At 58.2% G+C, this 17,932-nt stretch overlaps 1 protein-coding gene and 1 long non-coding RNA gene across 3 annotated transcripts; both read right to left on the bottom strand.

Moving 5' to 3' along the window:
* Positions 1-1,756: 1,756 nt before the first annotated feature.
* LOC311441752 lies at positions 1,757-2,573 on the bottom strand. The gene is made up of 3 exons (XR_014696195.1): positions 2,502-2,573; positions 2,073-2,099; positions 1,757-1,981 (listed from the first exon to the last, which is right to left on the bottom strand). It is a non-coding gene; the product is annotated as an uncharacterized lncRNA (long non-coding RNA).
* Positions 2,574-9,788: 7,215 nt separating this feature from the next.
* Positions 9,789-17,619, bottom strand: AMOTL2 (angiomotin like 2). Of its 2 annotated transcripts, none has more exons than XM_084528858.1 (10): positions 17,472-17,619; positions 16,045-16,796; positions 14,483-14,714; positions 13,501-13,645; positions 13,181-13,273; positions 12,135-12,430; positions 11,744-12,036; positions 11,396-11,568; positions 11,078-11,227; positions 9,789-10,898 (listed from the first exon to the last, which is right to left on the bottom strand). In XM_084528858.1, exons 2-10 carry the CDS (start codon positions 16,728-16,730, stop codon positions 10,840-10,842), a joined length of 2,127 nt encoding a protein of 708 aa, XP_084384984.1. In that variant the 5' UTR covers positions 16,731-16,796; positions 17,472-17,619; the 3' UTR covers positions 9,789-10,839. The 2 variants fall into 2 exon arrangements, with proteins under 2 accessions (XP_084384984.1, XP_084384985.1); XM_084528859.1 differs by having other exon boundaries at positions 14,483-14,711.
* Positions 17,620-17,932: the final 313 nt, after the last annotated feature.

Genomic DNA, 17,932 nt, shown 5'->3' with positions numbered 1-17,932 from the left:
TGGAAAATATTTATTTAACTTCCTTTCTGCAAGTTAAAAGCCCCATTTGCACTAGGAGAAAAGTCAGTGAGCACGAGAACAAGAAGGATTGACTGACTCACCCGCTTTCACTGCTCCCAGCCCTGTCCAGAAGAGGTTGTGTAGTTCCTGGATCCATCAAAGTGAGATGCATGAGAGAGCATGACTCTTAAGCTCCTCTCCGTGCTTAGGTTACTGGAGTAGCCACACATTCCAGACCATGATGAATGCTAGATGATATTAAAAAACTCACTGTCGGCAACAGGATCCTTCCCACAGCTTCTGGTGGCCTTTGGACCAGGACAGAAGGTGTCCAGACTGACCAGGACCTGCCCATGGGCACGAAGGAGAGCACTGGTATCGATTTCCTCAGCTGGACACAGGATCCAGTCACTGCTATATCGTGGCCAAACTTTGTATCTGCTTTTATTCCCAGCACTGGGCAATGCTGTTGCACCCTGAGCTCAACTGGACACCTCTTATTTGAGACAGTTACTTTACTTCTGAAAAACTGATTCCTGTAGATGATAAGCTCTCATAGGCCAAAATGGACTCAGATCAATTTTAATCATGCTTACATTGCAGGTCCCGTAAGCCAACTATTTTAATAGTTTTTCTGAGTCCTTTTCTTAGGGCTTGGAACATGCTCAACACCAATAAACTGAAAGACTTAGCAGGATGTTTCGCCTCATTAAAATGCTTTGTGCTTTTGACGATTCTGTTCTTTGACTGCTGTGTTTCCATAGATCCTTGTCTTGGAAATGAGGTAAGGGTCAGGAAAGGGCTGGAGAAAGACAACCTTGCCTCCTCTTGTCCAACTGTTCTGGGTGCTTTTGGAGTCCCTGCTGGACCATTCATCCTCCAGCTGCTCACACCATAGGAATTCATGGATACCCAGCATTTGAGTGGTTCAGTAGTAGCTTAATGCTTTGGAGAAGCATAAATGACTATAGCAGGCTCTGGGGATTTGCTACGCGATTTACATTTGCTCTCTTTTCTTGCTTTCAAGGCTGACTGTTTCTCCCAGCCCTGTCTGCTGTGTGGCACGGGATGTCTTGGAGCAGCTTGGGGTGGGGGGCACAGCTTTCCCACCACGCGCTCCTCCGCGATGAGCTCAGCCATGCCGTAGCTGCTCCCTGCTGGCTGCAGTACAGAGAGCTGCACATGTGTGTGGATATCGAGGCAAAAAGGAGTGCTGAAACCAGGGCTGCCTTCCCTGGGAGCCTGGGGCATGCTTCAGGGAAGGAAAGTAGATACCTTGCTCCAGCTTGGCCACCTTCATCCCAAATACTTCATCAAGCACCTCAATACCATTGTATTATATTTAATACCATCCCTCAGTATTGTAATGGTATTATAATGGTATTGAGGGATGGTATTGAGGGATGGTATTATAATATAATACGATTATATATGTGTATATTATATATATTATATATACGTTTAATATAATATAGTAGGAATGGGTTTTAAATACATTTTTCCTTCCTCTGGAGAGGTAGTGAAAATGCTAAATAAAAATACCCTGGTTCCAAGAATTCGTATTTTTTGCCACAACCCCTGGAATTCAATGAAAGTGCCTCCCTTCACCAAAATAATTTAAGAACCCACTATTTAAAAATACATTTCATGCAATATAATATAGCCAGTATTCCCACACAGATCTCAGTGCTGAAAAACCTTTTAAGGCCCCAGAGAGAGCGAGGAAGGATGGTGTAAGCAGGCACTTACTTAGGCCTGGTCCTGCCCCATCTCGGCCTGCAGCTGTAGGAGGAGAAGTGACCTGCAGGGACCTGCAGGGACCTCACACACTCTCACCAGCTCATTTCTCTGCGGGCTAAAACTTCTTCCTCGATGTAGAGCTCTCCCAAAATCCCAGGCCAGGCATCTTCTGGGCAGCCGTGAGTCACCTGATGGCTGGTGGAAGTGCAGGGAGTTTCTCTGCCAGATGCCGCCGTTCTCCCTGCAAAGGGGATTTGTCCCATTGTAGGTCATACCTTGGTATCTCCCCAGAAAGCAGAAGCCTGACCTTGGGTCTCTTCCACAGGTCCCACCTCGGTGTTTTCCATCCTTCAGCTTCCCTGCGGAGCACAGTAGTGGAGGCAGCAGGTGGAGGCTGACCTTTTGGAGGCATTTCACGGGGTGAAAGCTCTGTGGAAAGCTTACACTTGTGCCTCTTGCTTTCAAAACTGTGGTTATTTTGATAATATTGGCATCACATGTTAACAATCCCTCCTGGAGAGGGCAACAGATTTCCTAGAATCACAGAATTTCTAGGTTGGAGGAGACCTCAAGATCATCGAGTCCAGCCTCTGACCTAGCGCTAACAGTCCCCACTAAACCATATCCCTAAGCTCTACGTCTAAACGTCTTTTAAAGACCTCCAGGGATGGTGACTCCACCACTTCCCTGGGCAGCCCGTTCCAATGCCTCACAACCCCAGAATCAGTTCCTACCCCTCACTTGCACGTTTTGTTTCCCACCTGGGCAGCAAGGCCGTCGCCGGGCGCAGAATGAGACCAGCCAGCAAAAACACGTTCCTTAATGAATAAAACACATTCCTTAATTAACAAAAAACCCCAAAACCAGCCCGAGGCCCGGCGGGTCCCCAGCGGGCAGGGGCCGCTAGGTGGCAGTGCCCGCCCGGCCTGGGAGCGAGCGTGAGGCCGGGCCCGGCCGAGCCACGCGTGGGCAGCCCCGGCCCTGGGCGGAGGAGCCCCCGATCCCCCCGTGGGCAGCCTGTGCCCGTGCCTGGGCCCCCTCCATGTCCCTAATGCCCTGAGGGAACCCCCTCTGCTTGGGTCTGTGCCCGCTGCCCCCTGCCCTGTCCCTGGGCACCACCACAAGGAGCCCGGCTCTGTCCTGCCTGCACCTCCCCGCAGGCACCCATGGGCACGGGTGGGCTCCCCCGGCCCTCCCCTGCTCCAGCCCCAGCTCCCGCAGCCTCTCCTCGCAGCAGAGGGGCTCCAGGCCCTCCAGCAGCTCGGTGACCTTCCCTGGGCTCCCTCCGGCGTGCCCGGGTCTGTCTTGTGCTGGGGGGCCCAGGCTTGGCCCTGGCACCCGGCTGTGTCCTCCCCAGTGCCGAGCAGAGGGGCAGGATGCCCTCAGCCTGCTCTCGGGGCTTTGCCAAACTCCTTGGCATGCTGTGGGACACGGGCACGCTGCTGGCTCACAGCCACCTGGGTGCCCACCAGGACAAGGTGGCCAGCCGAGCCGTGCTGCCCTCCTGCCACCCCCATGGGCTCCCTGCCAGCCGCCCTCCGCCGCTCCCGGAGCCCAGCCCCAGCTCTTCACGATGCTTCGGAAGGGCCCACGGCGTGGTGGAGCTTCAGAAGGGCTCCACGGCCAGTGCCAGGAGCCAGGTTTTGAACAACACACAATAAATATTAGAGTAGCCCGAGCTACAGAGAACTCCTCCGACACCAGTTTCTAAGGATGACCTCATGCATTTCTTGGCCTCTCTAGTCCTTCTCATTACTCTTCTGCATTTTTTCCCCCTGCTATTTTTCTTCCCTCCCAAGAAAACGTTTTGGTTTTCTTTTTTCCTTTTTTTTTTTTTTTTTTCCTTTGCTTGCTCCTCCGAAATATGCAGCCATGGCAACCGGCTGGAGGAGCGAATTCCCCGGGTCCGCCCGCCTGCCCTTGGGGTCCGGCGGGGAGCGAATTCCTGCCTCTCCCTGTGGCCAACACCGCTGCTCGGTAAACACGCGGGGCCGCACGCCCGCCAGCCCCTGCCCGGCCCTGCCACGTGCCACCAGCAGCCACCCCGAGCCCCTTCCTCGACCCAGCGGCACCGTCCCGGACCGGCATTTTTGGGAGCAGCATCGGGGAGGAATGCAGCCCTTGGCGTCGGGACAGGAGCTGACGTTCCCGGCTCGGGCTGAAGAATGTGGACACGGCGTTCGCTCCCAGCTCGGCCCCAGCGTTCGTTCACCCGGACGAGGGGGACGCTGGGACCTCGGCCCTCGGTAGCCATCCGATGGCAAACGCAGGCATTGTGGTTCCCCCTGCCCCTCCAGCACAGCCAGAAGGGCCGTGGGTGCTATTTATACCCTTTATAGTGTTGCACGACGCTTGGGTTACCGCCTGGCGTCCCGTGTGTTTGGAGCAGGGTCTCGTGAACCAGAATAGTTTGGGGTTAGCGCAGCAGGTTTGAAATCAGACCCGGCGGAGTTACTCGCCATTCACTTTGCCTGGGCTGAGCGGCTTAAAATAGCAAAACGTAGCTACAGCAGTGGTGCGGCGTGGCTGAGGCAGAACGAGCCCCACTGATTCACCAGCCCATTGCATCAGCGTTACGACGCCAGGGAAATGCTGCTCATTCCACCGCTCTGCAAGGACGGTGACGCCCCGAGATTGCAGGGAAGCCGAGAAAGTTGGGGAGTTGGGGAAGGATTTGCACAATTCTCACCTCTGAGCCACGGCTTGAATGACTCTCCTGTATTTGAAGAATGCGGGAGGGTTATTCCCAATCCCTGGGAAAAGACGGGTCAGGAATAGATGGACAAGGTGATATGCAGCATCAAAAAAAGCCACCCCGTTTGGGGTGGCTCTTCCCAACCCGCCGTCGAGCTGTGTAATGCATGGTGACAACACAGACACATGTTTCCCGACCCAAAATAGCCGCTCCGGGATAATGCCTCGGTGGCGGTGCTATTTGGGGATGGAGCAGCTCAGGAAGAGCCCCAGCATGTGCCGCGGGGCCGGATCCTGCCCTGTCTCCCACCAATATTTGCTGGGGAGGGAAGAGATCCGCCAGCTTTCAGGCTTATTTCATTTTCTTAGAATTTCCTCTCTTGGTTCCGTTTTATTATTATTATTATCATTATTCCACTTTTTCTTTTTTTTTTTAATAACAGCTGGAAAAAATAATGTGTTGCCATGGCAACACACTCCGAAACTTTTGATGGCTTCAAGACGTGCCAGGTGTTGCAGGGCAGGCGATCACGATCGCGGCGGAGGGGGCTCCCCAGAGCTTCCCAAAAACAGGGTGAGCGCCTTGCGGCAGCACAGGGCACCCACCGGCCTGGCCCCCTTCCCTCTGCAGGCACAGCAGAGCTTGCAAATTTGCTTGCATGTACCATGGGATCACGAGGCCAGGCGTGGTATTACTTCATGCTGGAGCCGATGCAGAAAGGCAAAAAAAATAAAATAAAATAAAATAAAATAAATAAATAAAAAATAAAGCATCGTGCTTTAAGGCTGTAAAAATGTGGGTGGGAATATTTTCCAGTGAGTGTCATTTTCCGCCGAGGCCAAAATCTGCGTTTTGCTGCTCGCTGTTGGTGTTTTTGTCCCTGCAAGTTGGTTTTTCTCTCAAGGTGCTGCTGCTCCTTTCTGTCGCCCCACACCGCCAGCATCCCATGCCCCGCGGGATCCTGCGAGGCTCCCACTCCCTGCCCTTCGCTGCACAACAGCCGGCAGATAACCGCGACTCCCCTGCCCTGCAGCTGCTCACAAGACAAGTCCTTCTCTCCTTACCTGCCTGTTCACCACCTGCTCTCTGGGTTTTGGTGCAAGAAGAGCCAACAGAGCTCCTCCGAGCACAGAAAAGCAAAGAGTGTTGATCTCAAAGGCCCTTCCAACCCAAACCAAGCTCCGAGCTCATGTCCAGCTGGTGCTCGCCTGTCCCAGCTCTTGGCTCAGAAACACAAGTGTGCCAAAACCCAGCTGGAGCATGGAGGGAAAGCACGGCACCTCGGCACAAGGAGCTCACAGAGGGAAGGATGGCATGGCATGGCATGGCATGGCATGGCATGGCATGGGGAGATCCCAACCTTCGCTCCTTGGCTGGAGGTGAGGGGAGAGGAGCACAGCTCCAAAGCATCAGCTTGCAGTGAAGCAGGCTTCAGCTTTTTCAGAGTCAGAAAGTCGAGGGAAGCAATCCCCCACTGTGACAAAGTTCCAGGAGACCTCATACATTCAATTTCAGGCGTCAGTAGTTAAAAATTCCCCTCCCGTCATTCTGCCCGAAGCCAATTACTTTCCCTACATTTCATGCAAAACATTTCTGTAATTTTCCTAAGCATGAGAACAGTGAAAAATGCATACTTTCTCTTTGATCGACAAACAAAAATTCTTACACATTTGTGGTTTTGGAGAGTTTTAGCTCTAAAGTGGAAAGGGAAGTGCCACTGCATAGGGACAAGGTGACGCTGTGCAGGGACAAAGCGCTCCCCAAAGCAAAGCCCCTGGAGTTTGTGCACGTTTGTGGGGAGCCCAGCAGCATTTTTCGTGCTTGCGTATGGTGGGATGGGAGGAGGGGTGCAACCAAAATATGCTGAGCCTAGCTGAGAAGCCAGGGAAAGAAATTACCGCTGCTCCTGGCTGGGTCACAGCCGTGCTACCCACAGGCAGATGTCATCCGTCCATCCCGACGAGGCCGTTTGTCCAGGCAGCGCTGGCATCGGGGCTGCTCTGCCCCTACAATGCCACCGCTCTGCAAAGCATCTCCAGACACCCCACGCAGATGCCAGCACGTTCTGCATCTCTTACAGGCTGCCAGCCTGGTACCACCGCGTCTTTTGGGCTGCTTTTGGTTGTTTTCTAGCCTGGAAGTAGCATCAAGGCAGAAAAACACGAATGTCTCCATTTCTCTGAAGTTTCTGGACAGGGGCACACGTTCCTCCTGCTCGCAGCCCCACAAAGCTCTCAGCCTGTCCTGCTCCAGCAAAATCCAGCGAGCGAACACAAAGCCCTGCTCCAGCTGTAGTCGAACTGGAAATTTTCCATTTCCATATTTTCAATGTCACGTTGGAAAATGAGAAGCTTCAGAAAGCAGCCCCTGCCTATTTATCGAAATAAATGAGGAAATAAAGAGGTGTTTTGGGCCGGAGACAACTCCAGCACTGCTGGGGGCAGCGGGCATGGCGTTTAGCTAAAGGAACACACATTTCCCTAAAATCATTTCTCACATTTTCTCACATTTTTCCCTTCCCTTGCTCCGAGTGTGAGCGCTGCGCAGGGGAGGGATGCCCGAACCCAGGCTGATTTCACAGCCCCTCATAATGAAGCAGGAGCTTGAAATTATTGTGCGGGAGCTTCTGGCTTCAAACCTGTTCGAAATCCACTCAGGTCTCCCGCAGACCTGCTCAGGAAGATCTCTGAAGGAGACCGAGGAGCTCTGACAGTGGAATCCCCCCTAGGAGAAGCCACCTCCCCAGGCTGCCTCCTCGCCCCTTGTCCTTCGGCTCCAGCCTTTCTGATGGCCAGGGGGGACACGTCGCTGTGCCCAGCTCAGCTTTCAAGCAGTGGCTGAGGTTGGGGGCACCCCTGGGTCCCTCTGTTCCCCCCGGGGCTCCCTGCAGCATCCCCATGCGGGCACAAAACCGGGCACTGAGCTCGCCCACCGGCCGGGCTTGTCAAGGTCACGGAGGTGGTGGGAAGGAAAGAGAAGAGAGAGCGAGGGGGGAGAGAAAAAAAAAAAAAAAAAAGTTGACTCAGAAACCACAGGGAATTTTTTGCCTTTTTAGAATACTGGGAAGAGAAAAAATAGCCACAGTTATTCAAAGCATCCCGGATAATCACAGCCTGTTTACTGTTTGCATGCAAAGATGGCAGGCAGGCAGCGCGGCGCGGGGACGAGGAATGAGGAATTCGCCCGGCTCGCTCCGGCCGCTTCTGCTCGGCCCCAAAAAGCCATCGGCCGCCGTCCCTCACAGCAGGACAGGAGGAGGAGGAGAAAGGCCAGGGGCTGGGGAGGAAGGAGAAGCCCCAGGGTCGGGAGGAACGGGAGCAGGGCAGAGCTGGCGCGGCGGGGAGAGCTTCATTCCTGCCGGCCCCCGGAGCAAGCCGGGACTTGAGATGGAGCCGATGGCGCGCTCTGCCCGACTGGTTTGCTGAGAAGCTGCAGCGCCTGGCAGCTCGCCCCTGCCCGGCCTCCTCCAAATATTCCCCCAGAAAAACGGGGACTAGCTGGAAGATGGGCGAAATTCCCTCGCTGCCTAATCCTGGTGGGAAGCCGGGGATTTCTCAGCTTTGTAAAGAGGTGCTTTCCCTCACGGGGAGATCGCGGTGAGCGCCGCTTCCCCCTTCCAGCTGTAGCATTTGGCTCGTGGAAACAGAGAGCAGGGGGAGGAGGAGGAGAAGGGAGCTTCTGGAGAAGGAGGCCAAGCTTCAAGGATGCTCCAAGGACCAAGCTCCAACCTCCAAGGGAGCCTGGAGGAAAGAGGGAAAGCAGGAGACGGGGCTTCAGAGATGCTGCTGGGGAGCAGCGTGGGGGGGATGAGGCTCTCCCGGTGGCCACAGGGCTGCAAGGAAAATTGGGGGACACCACTGAACCCCTCAGCTGTGCCCTGACCCATGCAGAGCCCACAGCCTCGCCATACCACAGGAGGGATGGGAACATCCCTACCCGAGCCACCTCCCCTTCACCCAGCAGGGAGCTGCTGCCCCGGCATGCGGTGACTGACTCGAAGCCACCGGGGTGATGGTGGTGGCACTGGGAGCAGAGCCTGTGCTGGCCCTTTTCCATCTTGGTAGCCATCTGCAGCCACCCCTCCTCGGGACACAGGGAGCCAGGGACGCAAGGGGCGAGGCAGAGGGGCAATGCTGTGGGGACAGAGCCCAGCTCCTACCCTGGCACTGCCTCCAGGGAAGGGAATCGGAGTTGTCGGAGCCAACCTGCCTGCCGCCTCCTCCCCTCTCTGCAAAATTTGGGAGGCATTTCTCAGCGGTGGAGGCTGCTGCAGCAGCATGGGCCCTCAGGCTGGATTGTGGTGGGTTCTCAGCTCCTCCTAACCCACAGCCCTGCTGCCTGAGCTGCATCAAGGCTGTTCCTGCAGCTGGAAAGCAACCCTACCAAAACAAAGCAGCCCCGGCCCTGCTAGCTGCAGCAGCAGGGGACCTCCTGCCCCATCCTGCCTCCTTTATCGGTGGGCTTTGGGGCTTTCCTTCCCCTTCCTTTTTTTTCTTTTGCAGCTCTTGAAAAGCCGCCTGCAAGCAGCCAGACCTGCTGCAAGGCCGACCTGCATCCGGATTCGGGTAAATAAAGCAGCGGGCGTGAGCGCTGCGGTATGCCAGGAATGCTGCAGCCCTTCCCCAGCGGCCACTGCAGCCCCTGGGGAGCAGGAGCAGGGGGAGGCAGGGCAGGTACAACCCAGCTCAGGGCTTCCCATCCCTCTGGGCCTCTCCAACCCGCCCCTAAAGGGATGGAGGCTCCTAAATTTTCAGCCATGCTCCCCCACAGCCTTGGGCTCGAGGAGCCAAAGCTCCCCAGCGCGGCATCTCCAAAGCCGCCGTGCTGAGCACAGCAGGGAGAGAGGCCGTGCAGCGGCTGCACGTCACAGCGGGATGGAGACGTGCTCACAGGAGGAACACAGCGGATAGGAAGGGTGGCTCGGAGCTCCTGTTCAGCATCGCCATCCCACTGGTACCCACTGCGCTCAGAAGCCACCTTCCAGGGTGGTCCATCAGTGTGACAGCTGCAAGAAACTAAGTTCAAGTGACTGCGGCTAAGAGCATCAAGCTGGGGAGCATCATTTTGTGGCTGTGCAAGTCCTAAGGCAGCCCCATCTCGACCACCAGAACTTCTGGCCTTCTAGAAGAAAAGAGTGAGGAGCCAGGCAGCACGGGAAGGGCTGAGAGGTGGCTGCTGAAGCCCTAGAAGAGCTTGGGGACCAGGAAGGGCTTGAAGACTTGGCAGCGAGGAAGTCACCAGGAGGAAGAGGATGGTTGTGGGGCATCACACGGCTGTGTCCTCCACCCCAACCTCCACTTCCCTGAGTGAGCACGGCATCGCATACGAAAAGAACACTGGGAGGGTCGAGACGTGTGGGTTTTTATTTATTTTTTTATTAAAATATTGTTATACCAAGTGGAATGCTACAGCAATCTCGGTATAGGGCGGCATAACGAAACAGCCAGGTTTACGTTTAAATACTTCAGATAACTTAAAACGCACAAACAAGAACTCGTCGTCTTTGGCAGGAAAAAAAAAGTTCACAGCACGAAATACTTAAAAAGAAATACCAATATTAATATAAAATATATTAAGTTGTGGGTTTTTTTTTTCTTCTTTCATATTTTGCTTTGTTTTCCACTTTGTAAACAATGCATGAGAACCAAACGCATTTTTTACGTGTCTGGGAGAGAAAATAAAAAATGCAGTTGTCCAGCAAATGCACACGTTTGAAGAAGAAAGAAAAATATATATATATATGCACAAAGGGCAAGGCTGGGAAGTGTCTGAGTTCTGAGGACCGAGCAGTCAACATTGGCTACGGGCAGAAGCCAGCTGCCAGTAGAGGAGGGGGCCACGGGGCGGCACGTCCCACCTGGACATGGTGCACGCTTGCTCCACTCCGAGCATTTCATCTCCAGCAGGTTTCTCCTCCACCTTCCATTCCCTCTATTATTGTTGTTTTTTGATTTTTTTTGTTGTTTTTTTCTTTTTGTTTTTTGCTTAACCAACACTACATTCCCCCCCTTTGTGGAAAAAAAAAAAGGGGGATGTGCCCAGAGCTCTCCCAGCAGCTCCTGAGATGGGGATGGAGATGGGAAGGAGTCAACAAGGGAGGGATGGGAAGAAACCCCAGGGGAAGTGGGGGAGGAGGCTGAAATGATAAATACATTTGCTCCCGTCCTACAAAACAGGGGCATATTTACAGGGGGTCACATCTCCTGGGCCATCAGGCAGCTGCCACCGGGGCCAGGCGCTCCAGCGTCCCCAGGGACACGCGCAGGGCACATGGTGGGGACAGGGGCCAAGCCTGGACGTGGAGGACTGCACTGTCGCCTCTCCTCTTTGGACAGCTCCACCACGGTGACGGCAGCTCTCCCCGGCTGCACTGGGGAAGTCGAGGCAGGGAGGCCAGAAGAGCCTTAAATCAAGATCTCCACCATGTCAGACAGGTCTGGGGCTCTGGGGGCGGCCGAGGTCTCTGCAGAGAAGTGAGAGGAGAACGTGAGGCCTGGAGAAGCAAGCAGGATTTTCTTCCTGGAGCCAGGCTGCTTTGGTTTTAGTGGATTTAGTCTCAGCTCAAAGCCGACAGCCAAACCCAGCCCTGCTCCCTGCACCTCCCGCATCCCTCGGAGCGTCCCTGGGGACCATGGGACTCACCCTGCGAGCCGGCCGGGCACTCTGCGCCCTCGCCCCAGCTCTGCGCCGCCCCGTCTGTCTGTGTGCTGCCATCCTTGCTGCCACACTTGGCGTGAGAGGGTGGAGGGACAGCGGTGGGCGCCGCTGGCACTTCATCTGCAGTGGTTTTGCCTGCCAGAGGAGACGTCATTAGGGATTTGTCAGCATGGGAGAAATCCCACCCAACAGGCCCCCAAACCTCCCAGCTACGGAGAGCCACTTCCAAAATCGCAAGGGGAAATTTTAGGCTGCTCCTTGCTGGGAAGCAGAGGTGAGGAGGGCTGGGATGTCCTCGTTTACCTGCACTGCCCCGGGAGGTGCCCTCTGCGGCGGAGGCGACAAAGACAGATGGCACAGACTTGGCCGGTCGCAGGGAGCCCTGGAGGGCTTTGCTAGGATCCCTCCGCGAGCGCTGCTGCAGGACTTTGATGACAGCGTCCTTCTCCAGGATTTGGGCATGAAGGGCTTTTAACCTGGAGAGATGAAGAGGCAGAAGTTGAGAAGAGGAGGAGGACCATCGGCCAGCGTGATGGAGCCGAAGCCTTAGATGAAGCCTCACTGGGACCACCCGGCCCACCAGGGATGCTCTGTGACCGCACTGCCCAACGAGCAGCTCGTTGGAAAGCAGGCCTGCTGAGGTGGGACTACCTGTTCTCCATCTCCTGGTGTTTGTGGTTGGCCAGCAGGAGGTCCTCGTTGAAGCTGCTGTTGGGCGAGTGTCGCGGCGAGTGGCTGATGAGGGTGGTGTCCCGCTGGGCGGCGGCGGTGGCGGCGGCGTCCATGGCAAACTGCCGCATGGTGCACTCCTCCAGGTACTTCTGCTCCCACTTGGTCATGTCAGCCTCCAGGGCCAGGATCTTCTCCTCCTTCTCCCTCAGCTGCTCGGACAGCCTGTGGGCACTCAGCTCGGGCGTCCCCCCGCCTGCGGCGCCCACTTGCCTCTGAAGCAGACAAAAAAAAGACCCACAGAGAAGGTGACGAGATGCCGGGATGGAGGTCGCCGGCGCCTCCTGCCACACGGTCCCCAGGATGCCCCCACCTGCTGAGCTCGCAGCATCTTCAGCTCCTGCTCCAGGCGGGTGCGGAGGCGCAGCTCGAGCTGCTCCCGCTTCTCGCAGGCGGCCTGGAGCTGGCCCAGGGCTGCCTGCAGCCGCTCCACCTTCTCCACGTACGCCCGCTTCTTCCGCAGCTCGGCCTCTGCCTTGGCTGCCCGCGCCTGGGCGCTGCCCAGCGCCTGCTCCAGCAGCTCTGCCCGCCGGCGCTGGTCCTCGTTGGCGCTGCGCAGCAGGGAGGCTTCCCGCTCCAGCTTCTCTTTCTCCTGCTGGTGCTCATAGCCTGCAGAAAAACGCAGAGCTCAGCCCCGGAGACACAAAGGTGAGGGAGGAAAGACCGTACGGAGGCCCCTAAAAAAGAGGCCGTGCCTGTGATTCTTGACCCAGCTGCATGGTGTGAGCAGCCCTTGCCCCAGCACACGTGGTGTGTCGGTGATGGTTGACATCCCAGCAGCACAGACATCAGAGCATGGACATGTCCTGATGGACACGGCCACAAGCACGGACACTAGCTGCATCAGAAAACTGCCTTTTGGCATATTGCAGCCCAAAATTTGAATAGTGACAGAAAAAAAAAAAAAATACAAAAAAAAAACACAGTCCTGGCTTGTAGTAGCCACTACAGGGAAGAGGACGCAATTCCTCCCTTGTAACACCAACACCATCTCTCTGCTGAAATAACACACAGCAGAAATGTAGAGATGGATTTTGCTGTACTCCCTCCCCCCCAAAAAAAAGTCCCAGCTTGCTCAGGAGAGAGGAGCAAAGGAAGGGCCAGGCGGGCGCGGGGAGGGAGTGCGGACTTTGTGCTGGAAGAGCCGGCTCAGCAGCAGGAATGTGGAGAATGCAGGTCACCCCGCCGGCCGGCCGGGATTAATGGCTCGAGTCCAGCGCCCGGAGCAGCACAGCCCTCCCCGGGGAAGGGCAAAAAGCTCCCACCCGGCCCCCGCCGCCTCCTCCCCCAGCTTAAAGGCTTCTGCACCGAGTCCCTGCCGCAGGGGAGCCAGGTGAAGACGAGCCCCCAGGGACTTACTCTGTGCCAGAAGCTTCGCCACCGTGCCCTGGTTGCTCTCCTGGTTCTCCTGGGTCTTGCTGGCCAGCTGCTTGTTGGCCGATTCCAACCGTTCTGGCACAAAAATGCAAAGAAAAATTCAGATTTAAAATAATTGTTTTGATCGGATGAAGCGGGAGCCCTCAGTGAAAACACCCAGAGTAATGAAACTTCTAAAAAGAAACATGTCAGGGAAAAGCCATGATGGGGGTGTGGAGGGGTCTGGCCAACCAGAGCCGCCGTGGAAGCGGGGCACACAAGTGGACCACCCCGATGCTCCTGTGGGTCGCAGCCACCCTCACCTTTCAGGTCTCGGTTGAAGTCCTGGAGCCGCCGCATCTCGCCGTCTCTCTTGGTCCTCATGGCTTTCTCCAGCGCTTCCCGCTTGCAGGACGCCTTCATGAGGTTTTCGTAATCCTCCGAGATGCGCTGGATCTCTGTTTCCAGCTGGGGAGGAGGAAGTGACGGGCGGGGGTGAGATATTTGTGGAATGAGGAAAAGAAAGGCAGATGTTGGCGAAACATCGCCCGGGCTTCTTGACCTGCCCTAAGCTGCCAACGGGACTCAGCAAACCCATGGGAGTGGCAGTGAGGAACCCCCACCACAGTATGTGTTTGGGGGGAAAAGCTGTTTTTTTTTCCCTCCCTGCTTTTAGCTTTGCGGGCACAGAGGGAATTTTCTCACTGGCCCTAGCGTGGATTTGGCTGCGCCGCAGTCCCCCTGCGCTGGCCCAGCCTCTCCCTGTGCCTCCAAGTGTCCATCTGTCCGGCGGGGAACAGCCCTGTCCTTGTGCACAGCCACACAAAGGGCTTTCTGTGGCAGCCCGAGTGCTACCGGAGGCACAGAATGGGCTCTCTGCCCCCCCTCAGCGAGGACGAGGAGCTGCCCTGCCACTGAAGCACAGCTGTTTGCAGGGCGCAGCCACCAGAAGGAGGGGGCAGAGATTAAAACACAAAAGGGGGGTGAATTTCCCCAGCAGCTGTTTGCCCCAGGCGGCAAGGAAGCAAATGCACGAGCTCTGCCCCAAAAGAGGGGACAAAGCCTCGCTGTGCACACCAAGCCACGCGGGGAGGGGGGACCAGCTCGCAGCCCAACAGGGGTGGGAGGTCACGGAGCCACGTCCCCACCTCCCAGAGGGATGCACTTCGGTGGGCAAAGCCCTGGGTCAAAGCAGAGGTGGCTCCATGAGCATCCACGCTCGCTGCTCAATTCCCAAAGAAATGGCAGGGCTGGGACCCCGCATCCCGCCCCGAGACGCCAACCCCGGCGCGGCGGCCGGCTCACCTTCTGGATGCGACCGGCTTTCTCCGCGCAGCTCTCCAGCTCCCGCCGCAGCTTCTCGTTCTCCCGCAGCAGCCTCTCGTTCTCCCGCAGGACCGCGTCCGCCTGGGCCAGCCGGCTGCCGGCCGAGGCCGCCTGGGCGCTCATCAGGGCCTCCACGCCGGCGGGGCCGAGCGAGCCCAGCGCGCTTGGCACGGGCAGGAAGGCCGCGGGGACGGGCGATGGCATCAGCCTGCTGGGAGGAAGGAGCGGGATGCTGAGGGGCTTGGCAGGGAGAAAGTGCGCCAAGCAGCTCTGGCACCCCGTGGATTTCTTGCAGCCCCCGTGGTTTGACTCCTCTAGGTGACCCTTGGGGAAAAACGAAGCTCCCGAAGCACCTGCGGGTGCTGCTTGGGCTCGCCAGAGGGATGAAACAGGTGCTGGGTGCCCCCAGGTCTCCCAAAAGGATGAGGGAGGCTCTGAGAGCACCCAGCCTGCCTTCCAAGGCCTGGAAGGGTTTGTGTTCTCTCTCAAGCACTCTCAAATGCAAAGTAAATCCCATCTCACAGCGCTGACTGGAGCTTGAGCACCTCCACAGCCAGGATTTAAGCACCTGGGACACCTGAGAACCTCAGGAGCTGGCCGCTGTGCCAGGAGGGGCTCCAGTCCCACCCTGTGACTGGGGATGATGCAGCTAGGAAAATCCTCAGCAATGGATGCGCCTTGAAAGCCTGCAGCTCTACCCTTTTTCCTCATTACTTTCCGGGCAAAGCAAGGGCTCCTGGCACGGCTCCTGGCTCAAAGGCTCACCACCAAACTATTAATACCTCCTCATTACAGCGCTCGGAGTTCCTCGACATCCCACAGCTGCCTCGGCCACCCCGAGCCGTGTGACCGCCCCGCTGGAGCCCGCATTCCTGCGGGGTGATATAGGAGTGAGGAAGAACAAACGCATCTTCCTCACGGCTCCCCTTCCCCTCTTTGTTCCCTGGAAGGAGAGCGCTTCCTGCCAGAGATGCTATCGCTCTCAGCCCGGGCAGGTCAGCAAGGCGTGGAGCAGCGTGCGTCCCCCTGCCTATTGCAGTTCCCTTCTTCGCCCCCTTTTCAAAACGATGCTTCCAGCCCTCCCCAAATGCCAGGCGACGCCTGAACCTCTGCACCCACGGGTCTCGAAGTGGAGCTGGGCTTTGCTGGAGGAAGAAGTGCTCAAAACTTATCCACGCCAGAGGCAGAGGCCCCAGCAGCTCCCCTGTGGCATGGAGGGGAGCCCAGTGCCAGGGCCCGCGGGCATCTCTGGCTGGGGATTGCCGGGTGGCATTTTCCACCCCAGGGAGCACATTTTCCTTCCACACTGGCCCGTGCCTGTTCCGAATTTAGCCATTTCCTGATCTGGTTCCAGCTCCTGAATTAACCCCAAATCCCTCCCAGAACAGCAGGGTTTTCATTGCCGCTTGGAAAAAAACGAACTGTGGTCTGGCTACGCCAGGGAAAACTGGGGCAAACGGTGCTGCCCGGCTGCCCTGCAAAGCCATGGCACCCCCACACCCCAAAAACAGCGTGGCACCCGCGCAGGCTCTGCGGGTTACCTGACTTCGGGGTGCTGGAAGCCGGGACCGTCCCGGGAGCAGGGTCGGGGCAGGTAAGCTCCTGCCGCATCCTGGCTGGGGATGATGTAGGGATACTCCGGGGGGGGGCCCCGCGGCTCCGGCCCCTCGGGGCGCTGCCCTCGCAGGGTGTAGTGCCGGGAGAGCTGGGGGTAGCTGTGGGATGAGCTCATGGGGCTGTGCGCTTTGGCCCCATTCCTCTCCAGCGACATCTGCATCAGCCGCTCGCTCAGCGACCGCACGTGGCCGTGCTTCAGGTCCTTCAGCGAGTCGTCGGGGCGCCGGGCGCCGTTCTCGGCCCCCCCGGGCTGCTGCCCACCCCGCTGCACCGCGTAGTACTGGGAGTGCGCCTTGGCCTCCTCGTAGCTCGGCAGCTCCTCGCCCTTGTGCTGGGGCTGGCAGAGGCGGTAGCCGCTGTTTTCCGAGTAGAGGTGGTCAGCGTGATGCTCCTGGCCCTGGGGCTCCTGCCTGGTGGACTGCTGCACCATCTGGCTTTCCTCCTGGGTCAGGCTTTCCAGGGAGGAGCGGGGGCTGCCGCCGCTGCCGCCGCGCAGGGCTTGCTGCTGGATGGCCAGCAGCGTGCGGTTCTCCGTCAGGTTCCCATAGCGCAGCTGCTCCTGGATCAGGCGGTGCAGGACCGTCCCGCTCGAGTCCTCCGCCGTCCTCATCTCCGCCGGCGATGCCGCGCTTCCCTCCGAGGAGCTCGCGTCGGGACCTAGCGGCGAGGCGGGCACCTGCGTGGGGAGACGGGGGGACGTCGGTGGGGAGTGAGGGGACCCGGGGGAGAGCGAAAGGACCTCGGGGGGCAGCTTGGGGACGTCGGTGGGGAGCGAGGGGATGTCAGGGGGGAGCGAGGGGATGTTGGAAGGGAATGAAAGGATGGTGGAGGGGAGCAAGGGGGCGTTGGAGGGGAGCGAGGGGACGTCAGTAGGGAGCGAGGGGACAGTGGAGGGGAGTGAAGGGACATCGAAAGGGAATGAAAGGATGGTGGAGGGGAGCAAGGGGACACCAGAGGGGAGCTTGGGGATGTTAGTAGGGAGCGAGGGGACATTGGAGGGGAGTGAGAGGATGGTGGAGGGGAGAAAGGGGACGTCGGAGGGGAGCTCGGGGACATCGGAAGGGGGCTTGGGGACGTCGAAGGGGAGCTCGGAGACATCGGAGGGGAGCGAGGGGACGTCGGAGGGGAGCTTGGGGACATCAGAGGGGAGCTCGGGGACAGGCAGGGAGGTTGGGGACGTCGGAGGGGATCTCGGGGACCGTCGAGGAGCCGCTGCCGCCGCCGGGCAGCGGGAGGAAGCCGGCCCTGCACAGCCCCGAGCTGAGGGGGCTGCCTGCGGGGGCTCCGTCCCGTCCCGGGGGGCGAAGAGAAGCCCCCTGCCCGCGGGATCCCGGGGCCGGGCGGCACTTACCGGGGCATGGCGAGAGAGCCGAGGCCGTGCTGCTGCCCTCGGAGCGCGGCCGGTGCCGACTGCGGGCCGGGCCGGGCTCTGCTATGCCCGGAATGCGGGGCCCGCCCCGCCGCCATCACCGCCACCGCCGCCAGGGGGAGCAGCGCCCGCCCCGCCGCCGCCATTTCGGGGCTGCTCCCCCCCCTCACACAGCCCGGCCGCCGGGGCTCTGGGGAGTGCTGAGGGGAAAAAAGGGACGGGGGGGACACGGAGCCGGTGCCCGGTGGCCGGGGAGGGGGTGGCAGGCATGGGGGGGCTGGGGGGGAGGTGGCGGCGTGGTGCAGCTGCCGAGCGCTGAGGTGGGGGTCGGGGGCGGCGGGGCTCGGCCGCCAGCTGGCCCGGCCGCATCAATCTTGGTGTGCGATCAAAGCTGCGAGAGGCACGGCATTGTGTGCCAGCCACCCCCAGAAAGGGAAAATAAT

The sequence above is a fragment of the Aythya ferina genome, assembly GCF_964211825.1.
Source record: "Aythya ferina genome assembly, chromosome: 9".
Classification (NCBI taxonomy): Eukaryota; Metazoa; Chordata; class Aves; order Anseriformes; family Anatidae; genus Aythya; species Aythya ferina.
Note: the sequence above shows the minus strand (reverse complement) of the source record. Positions and strands in the feature narration are given on the sequence as shown.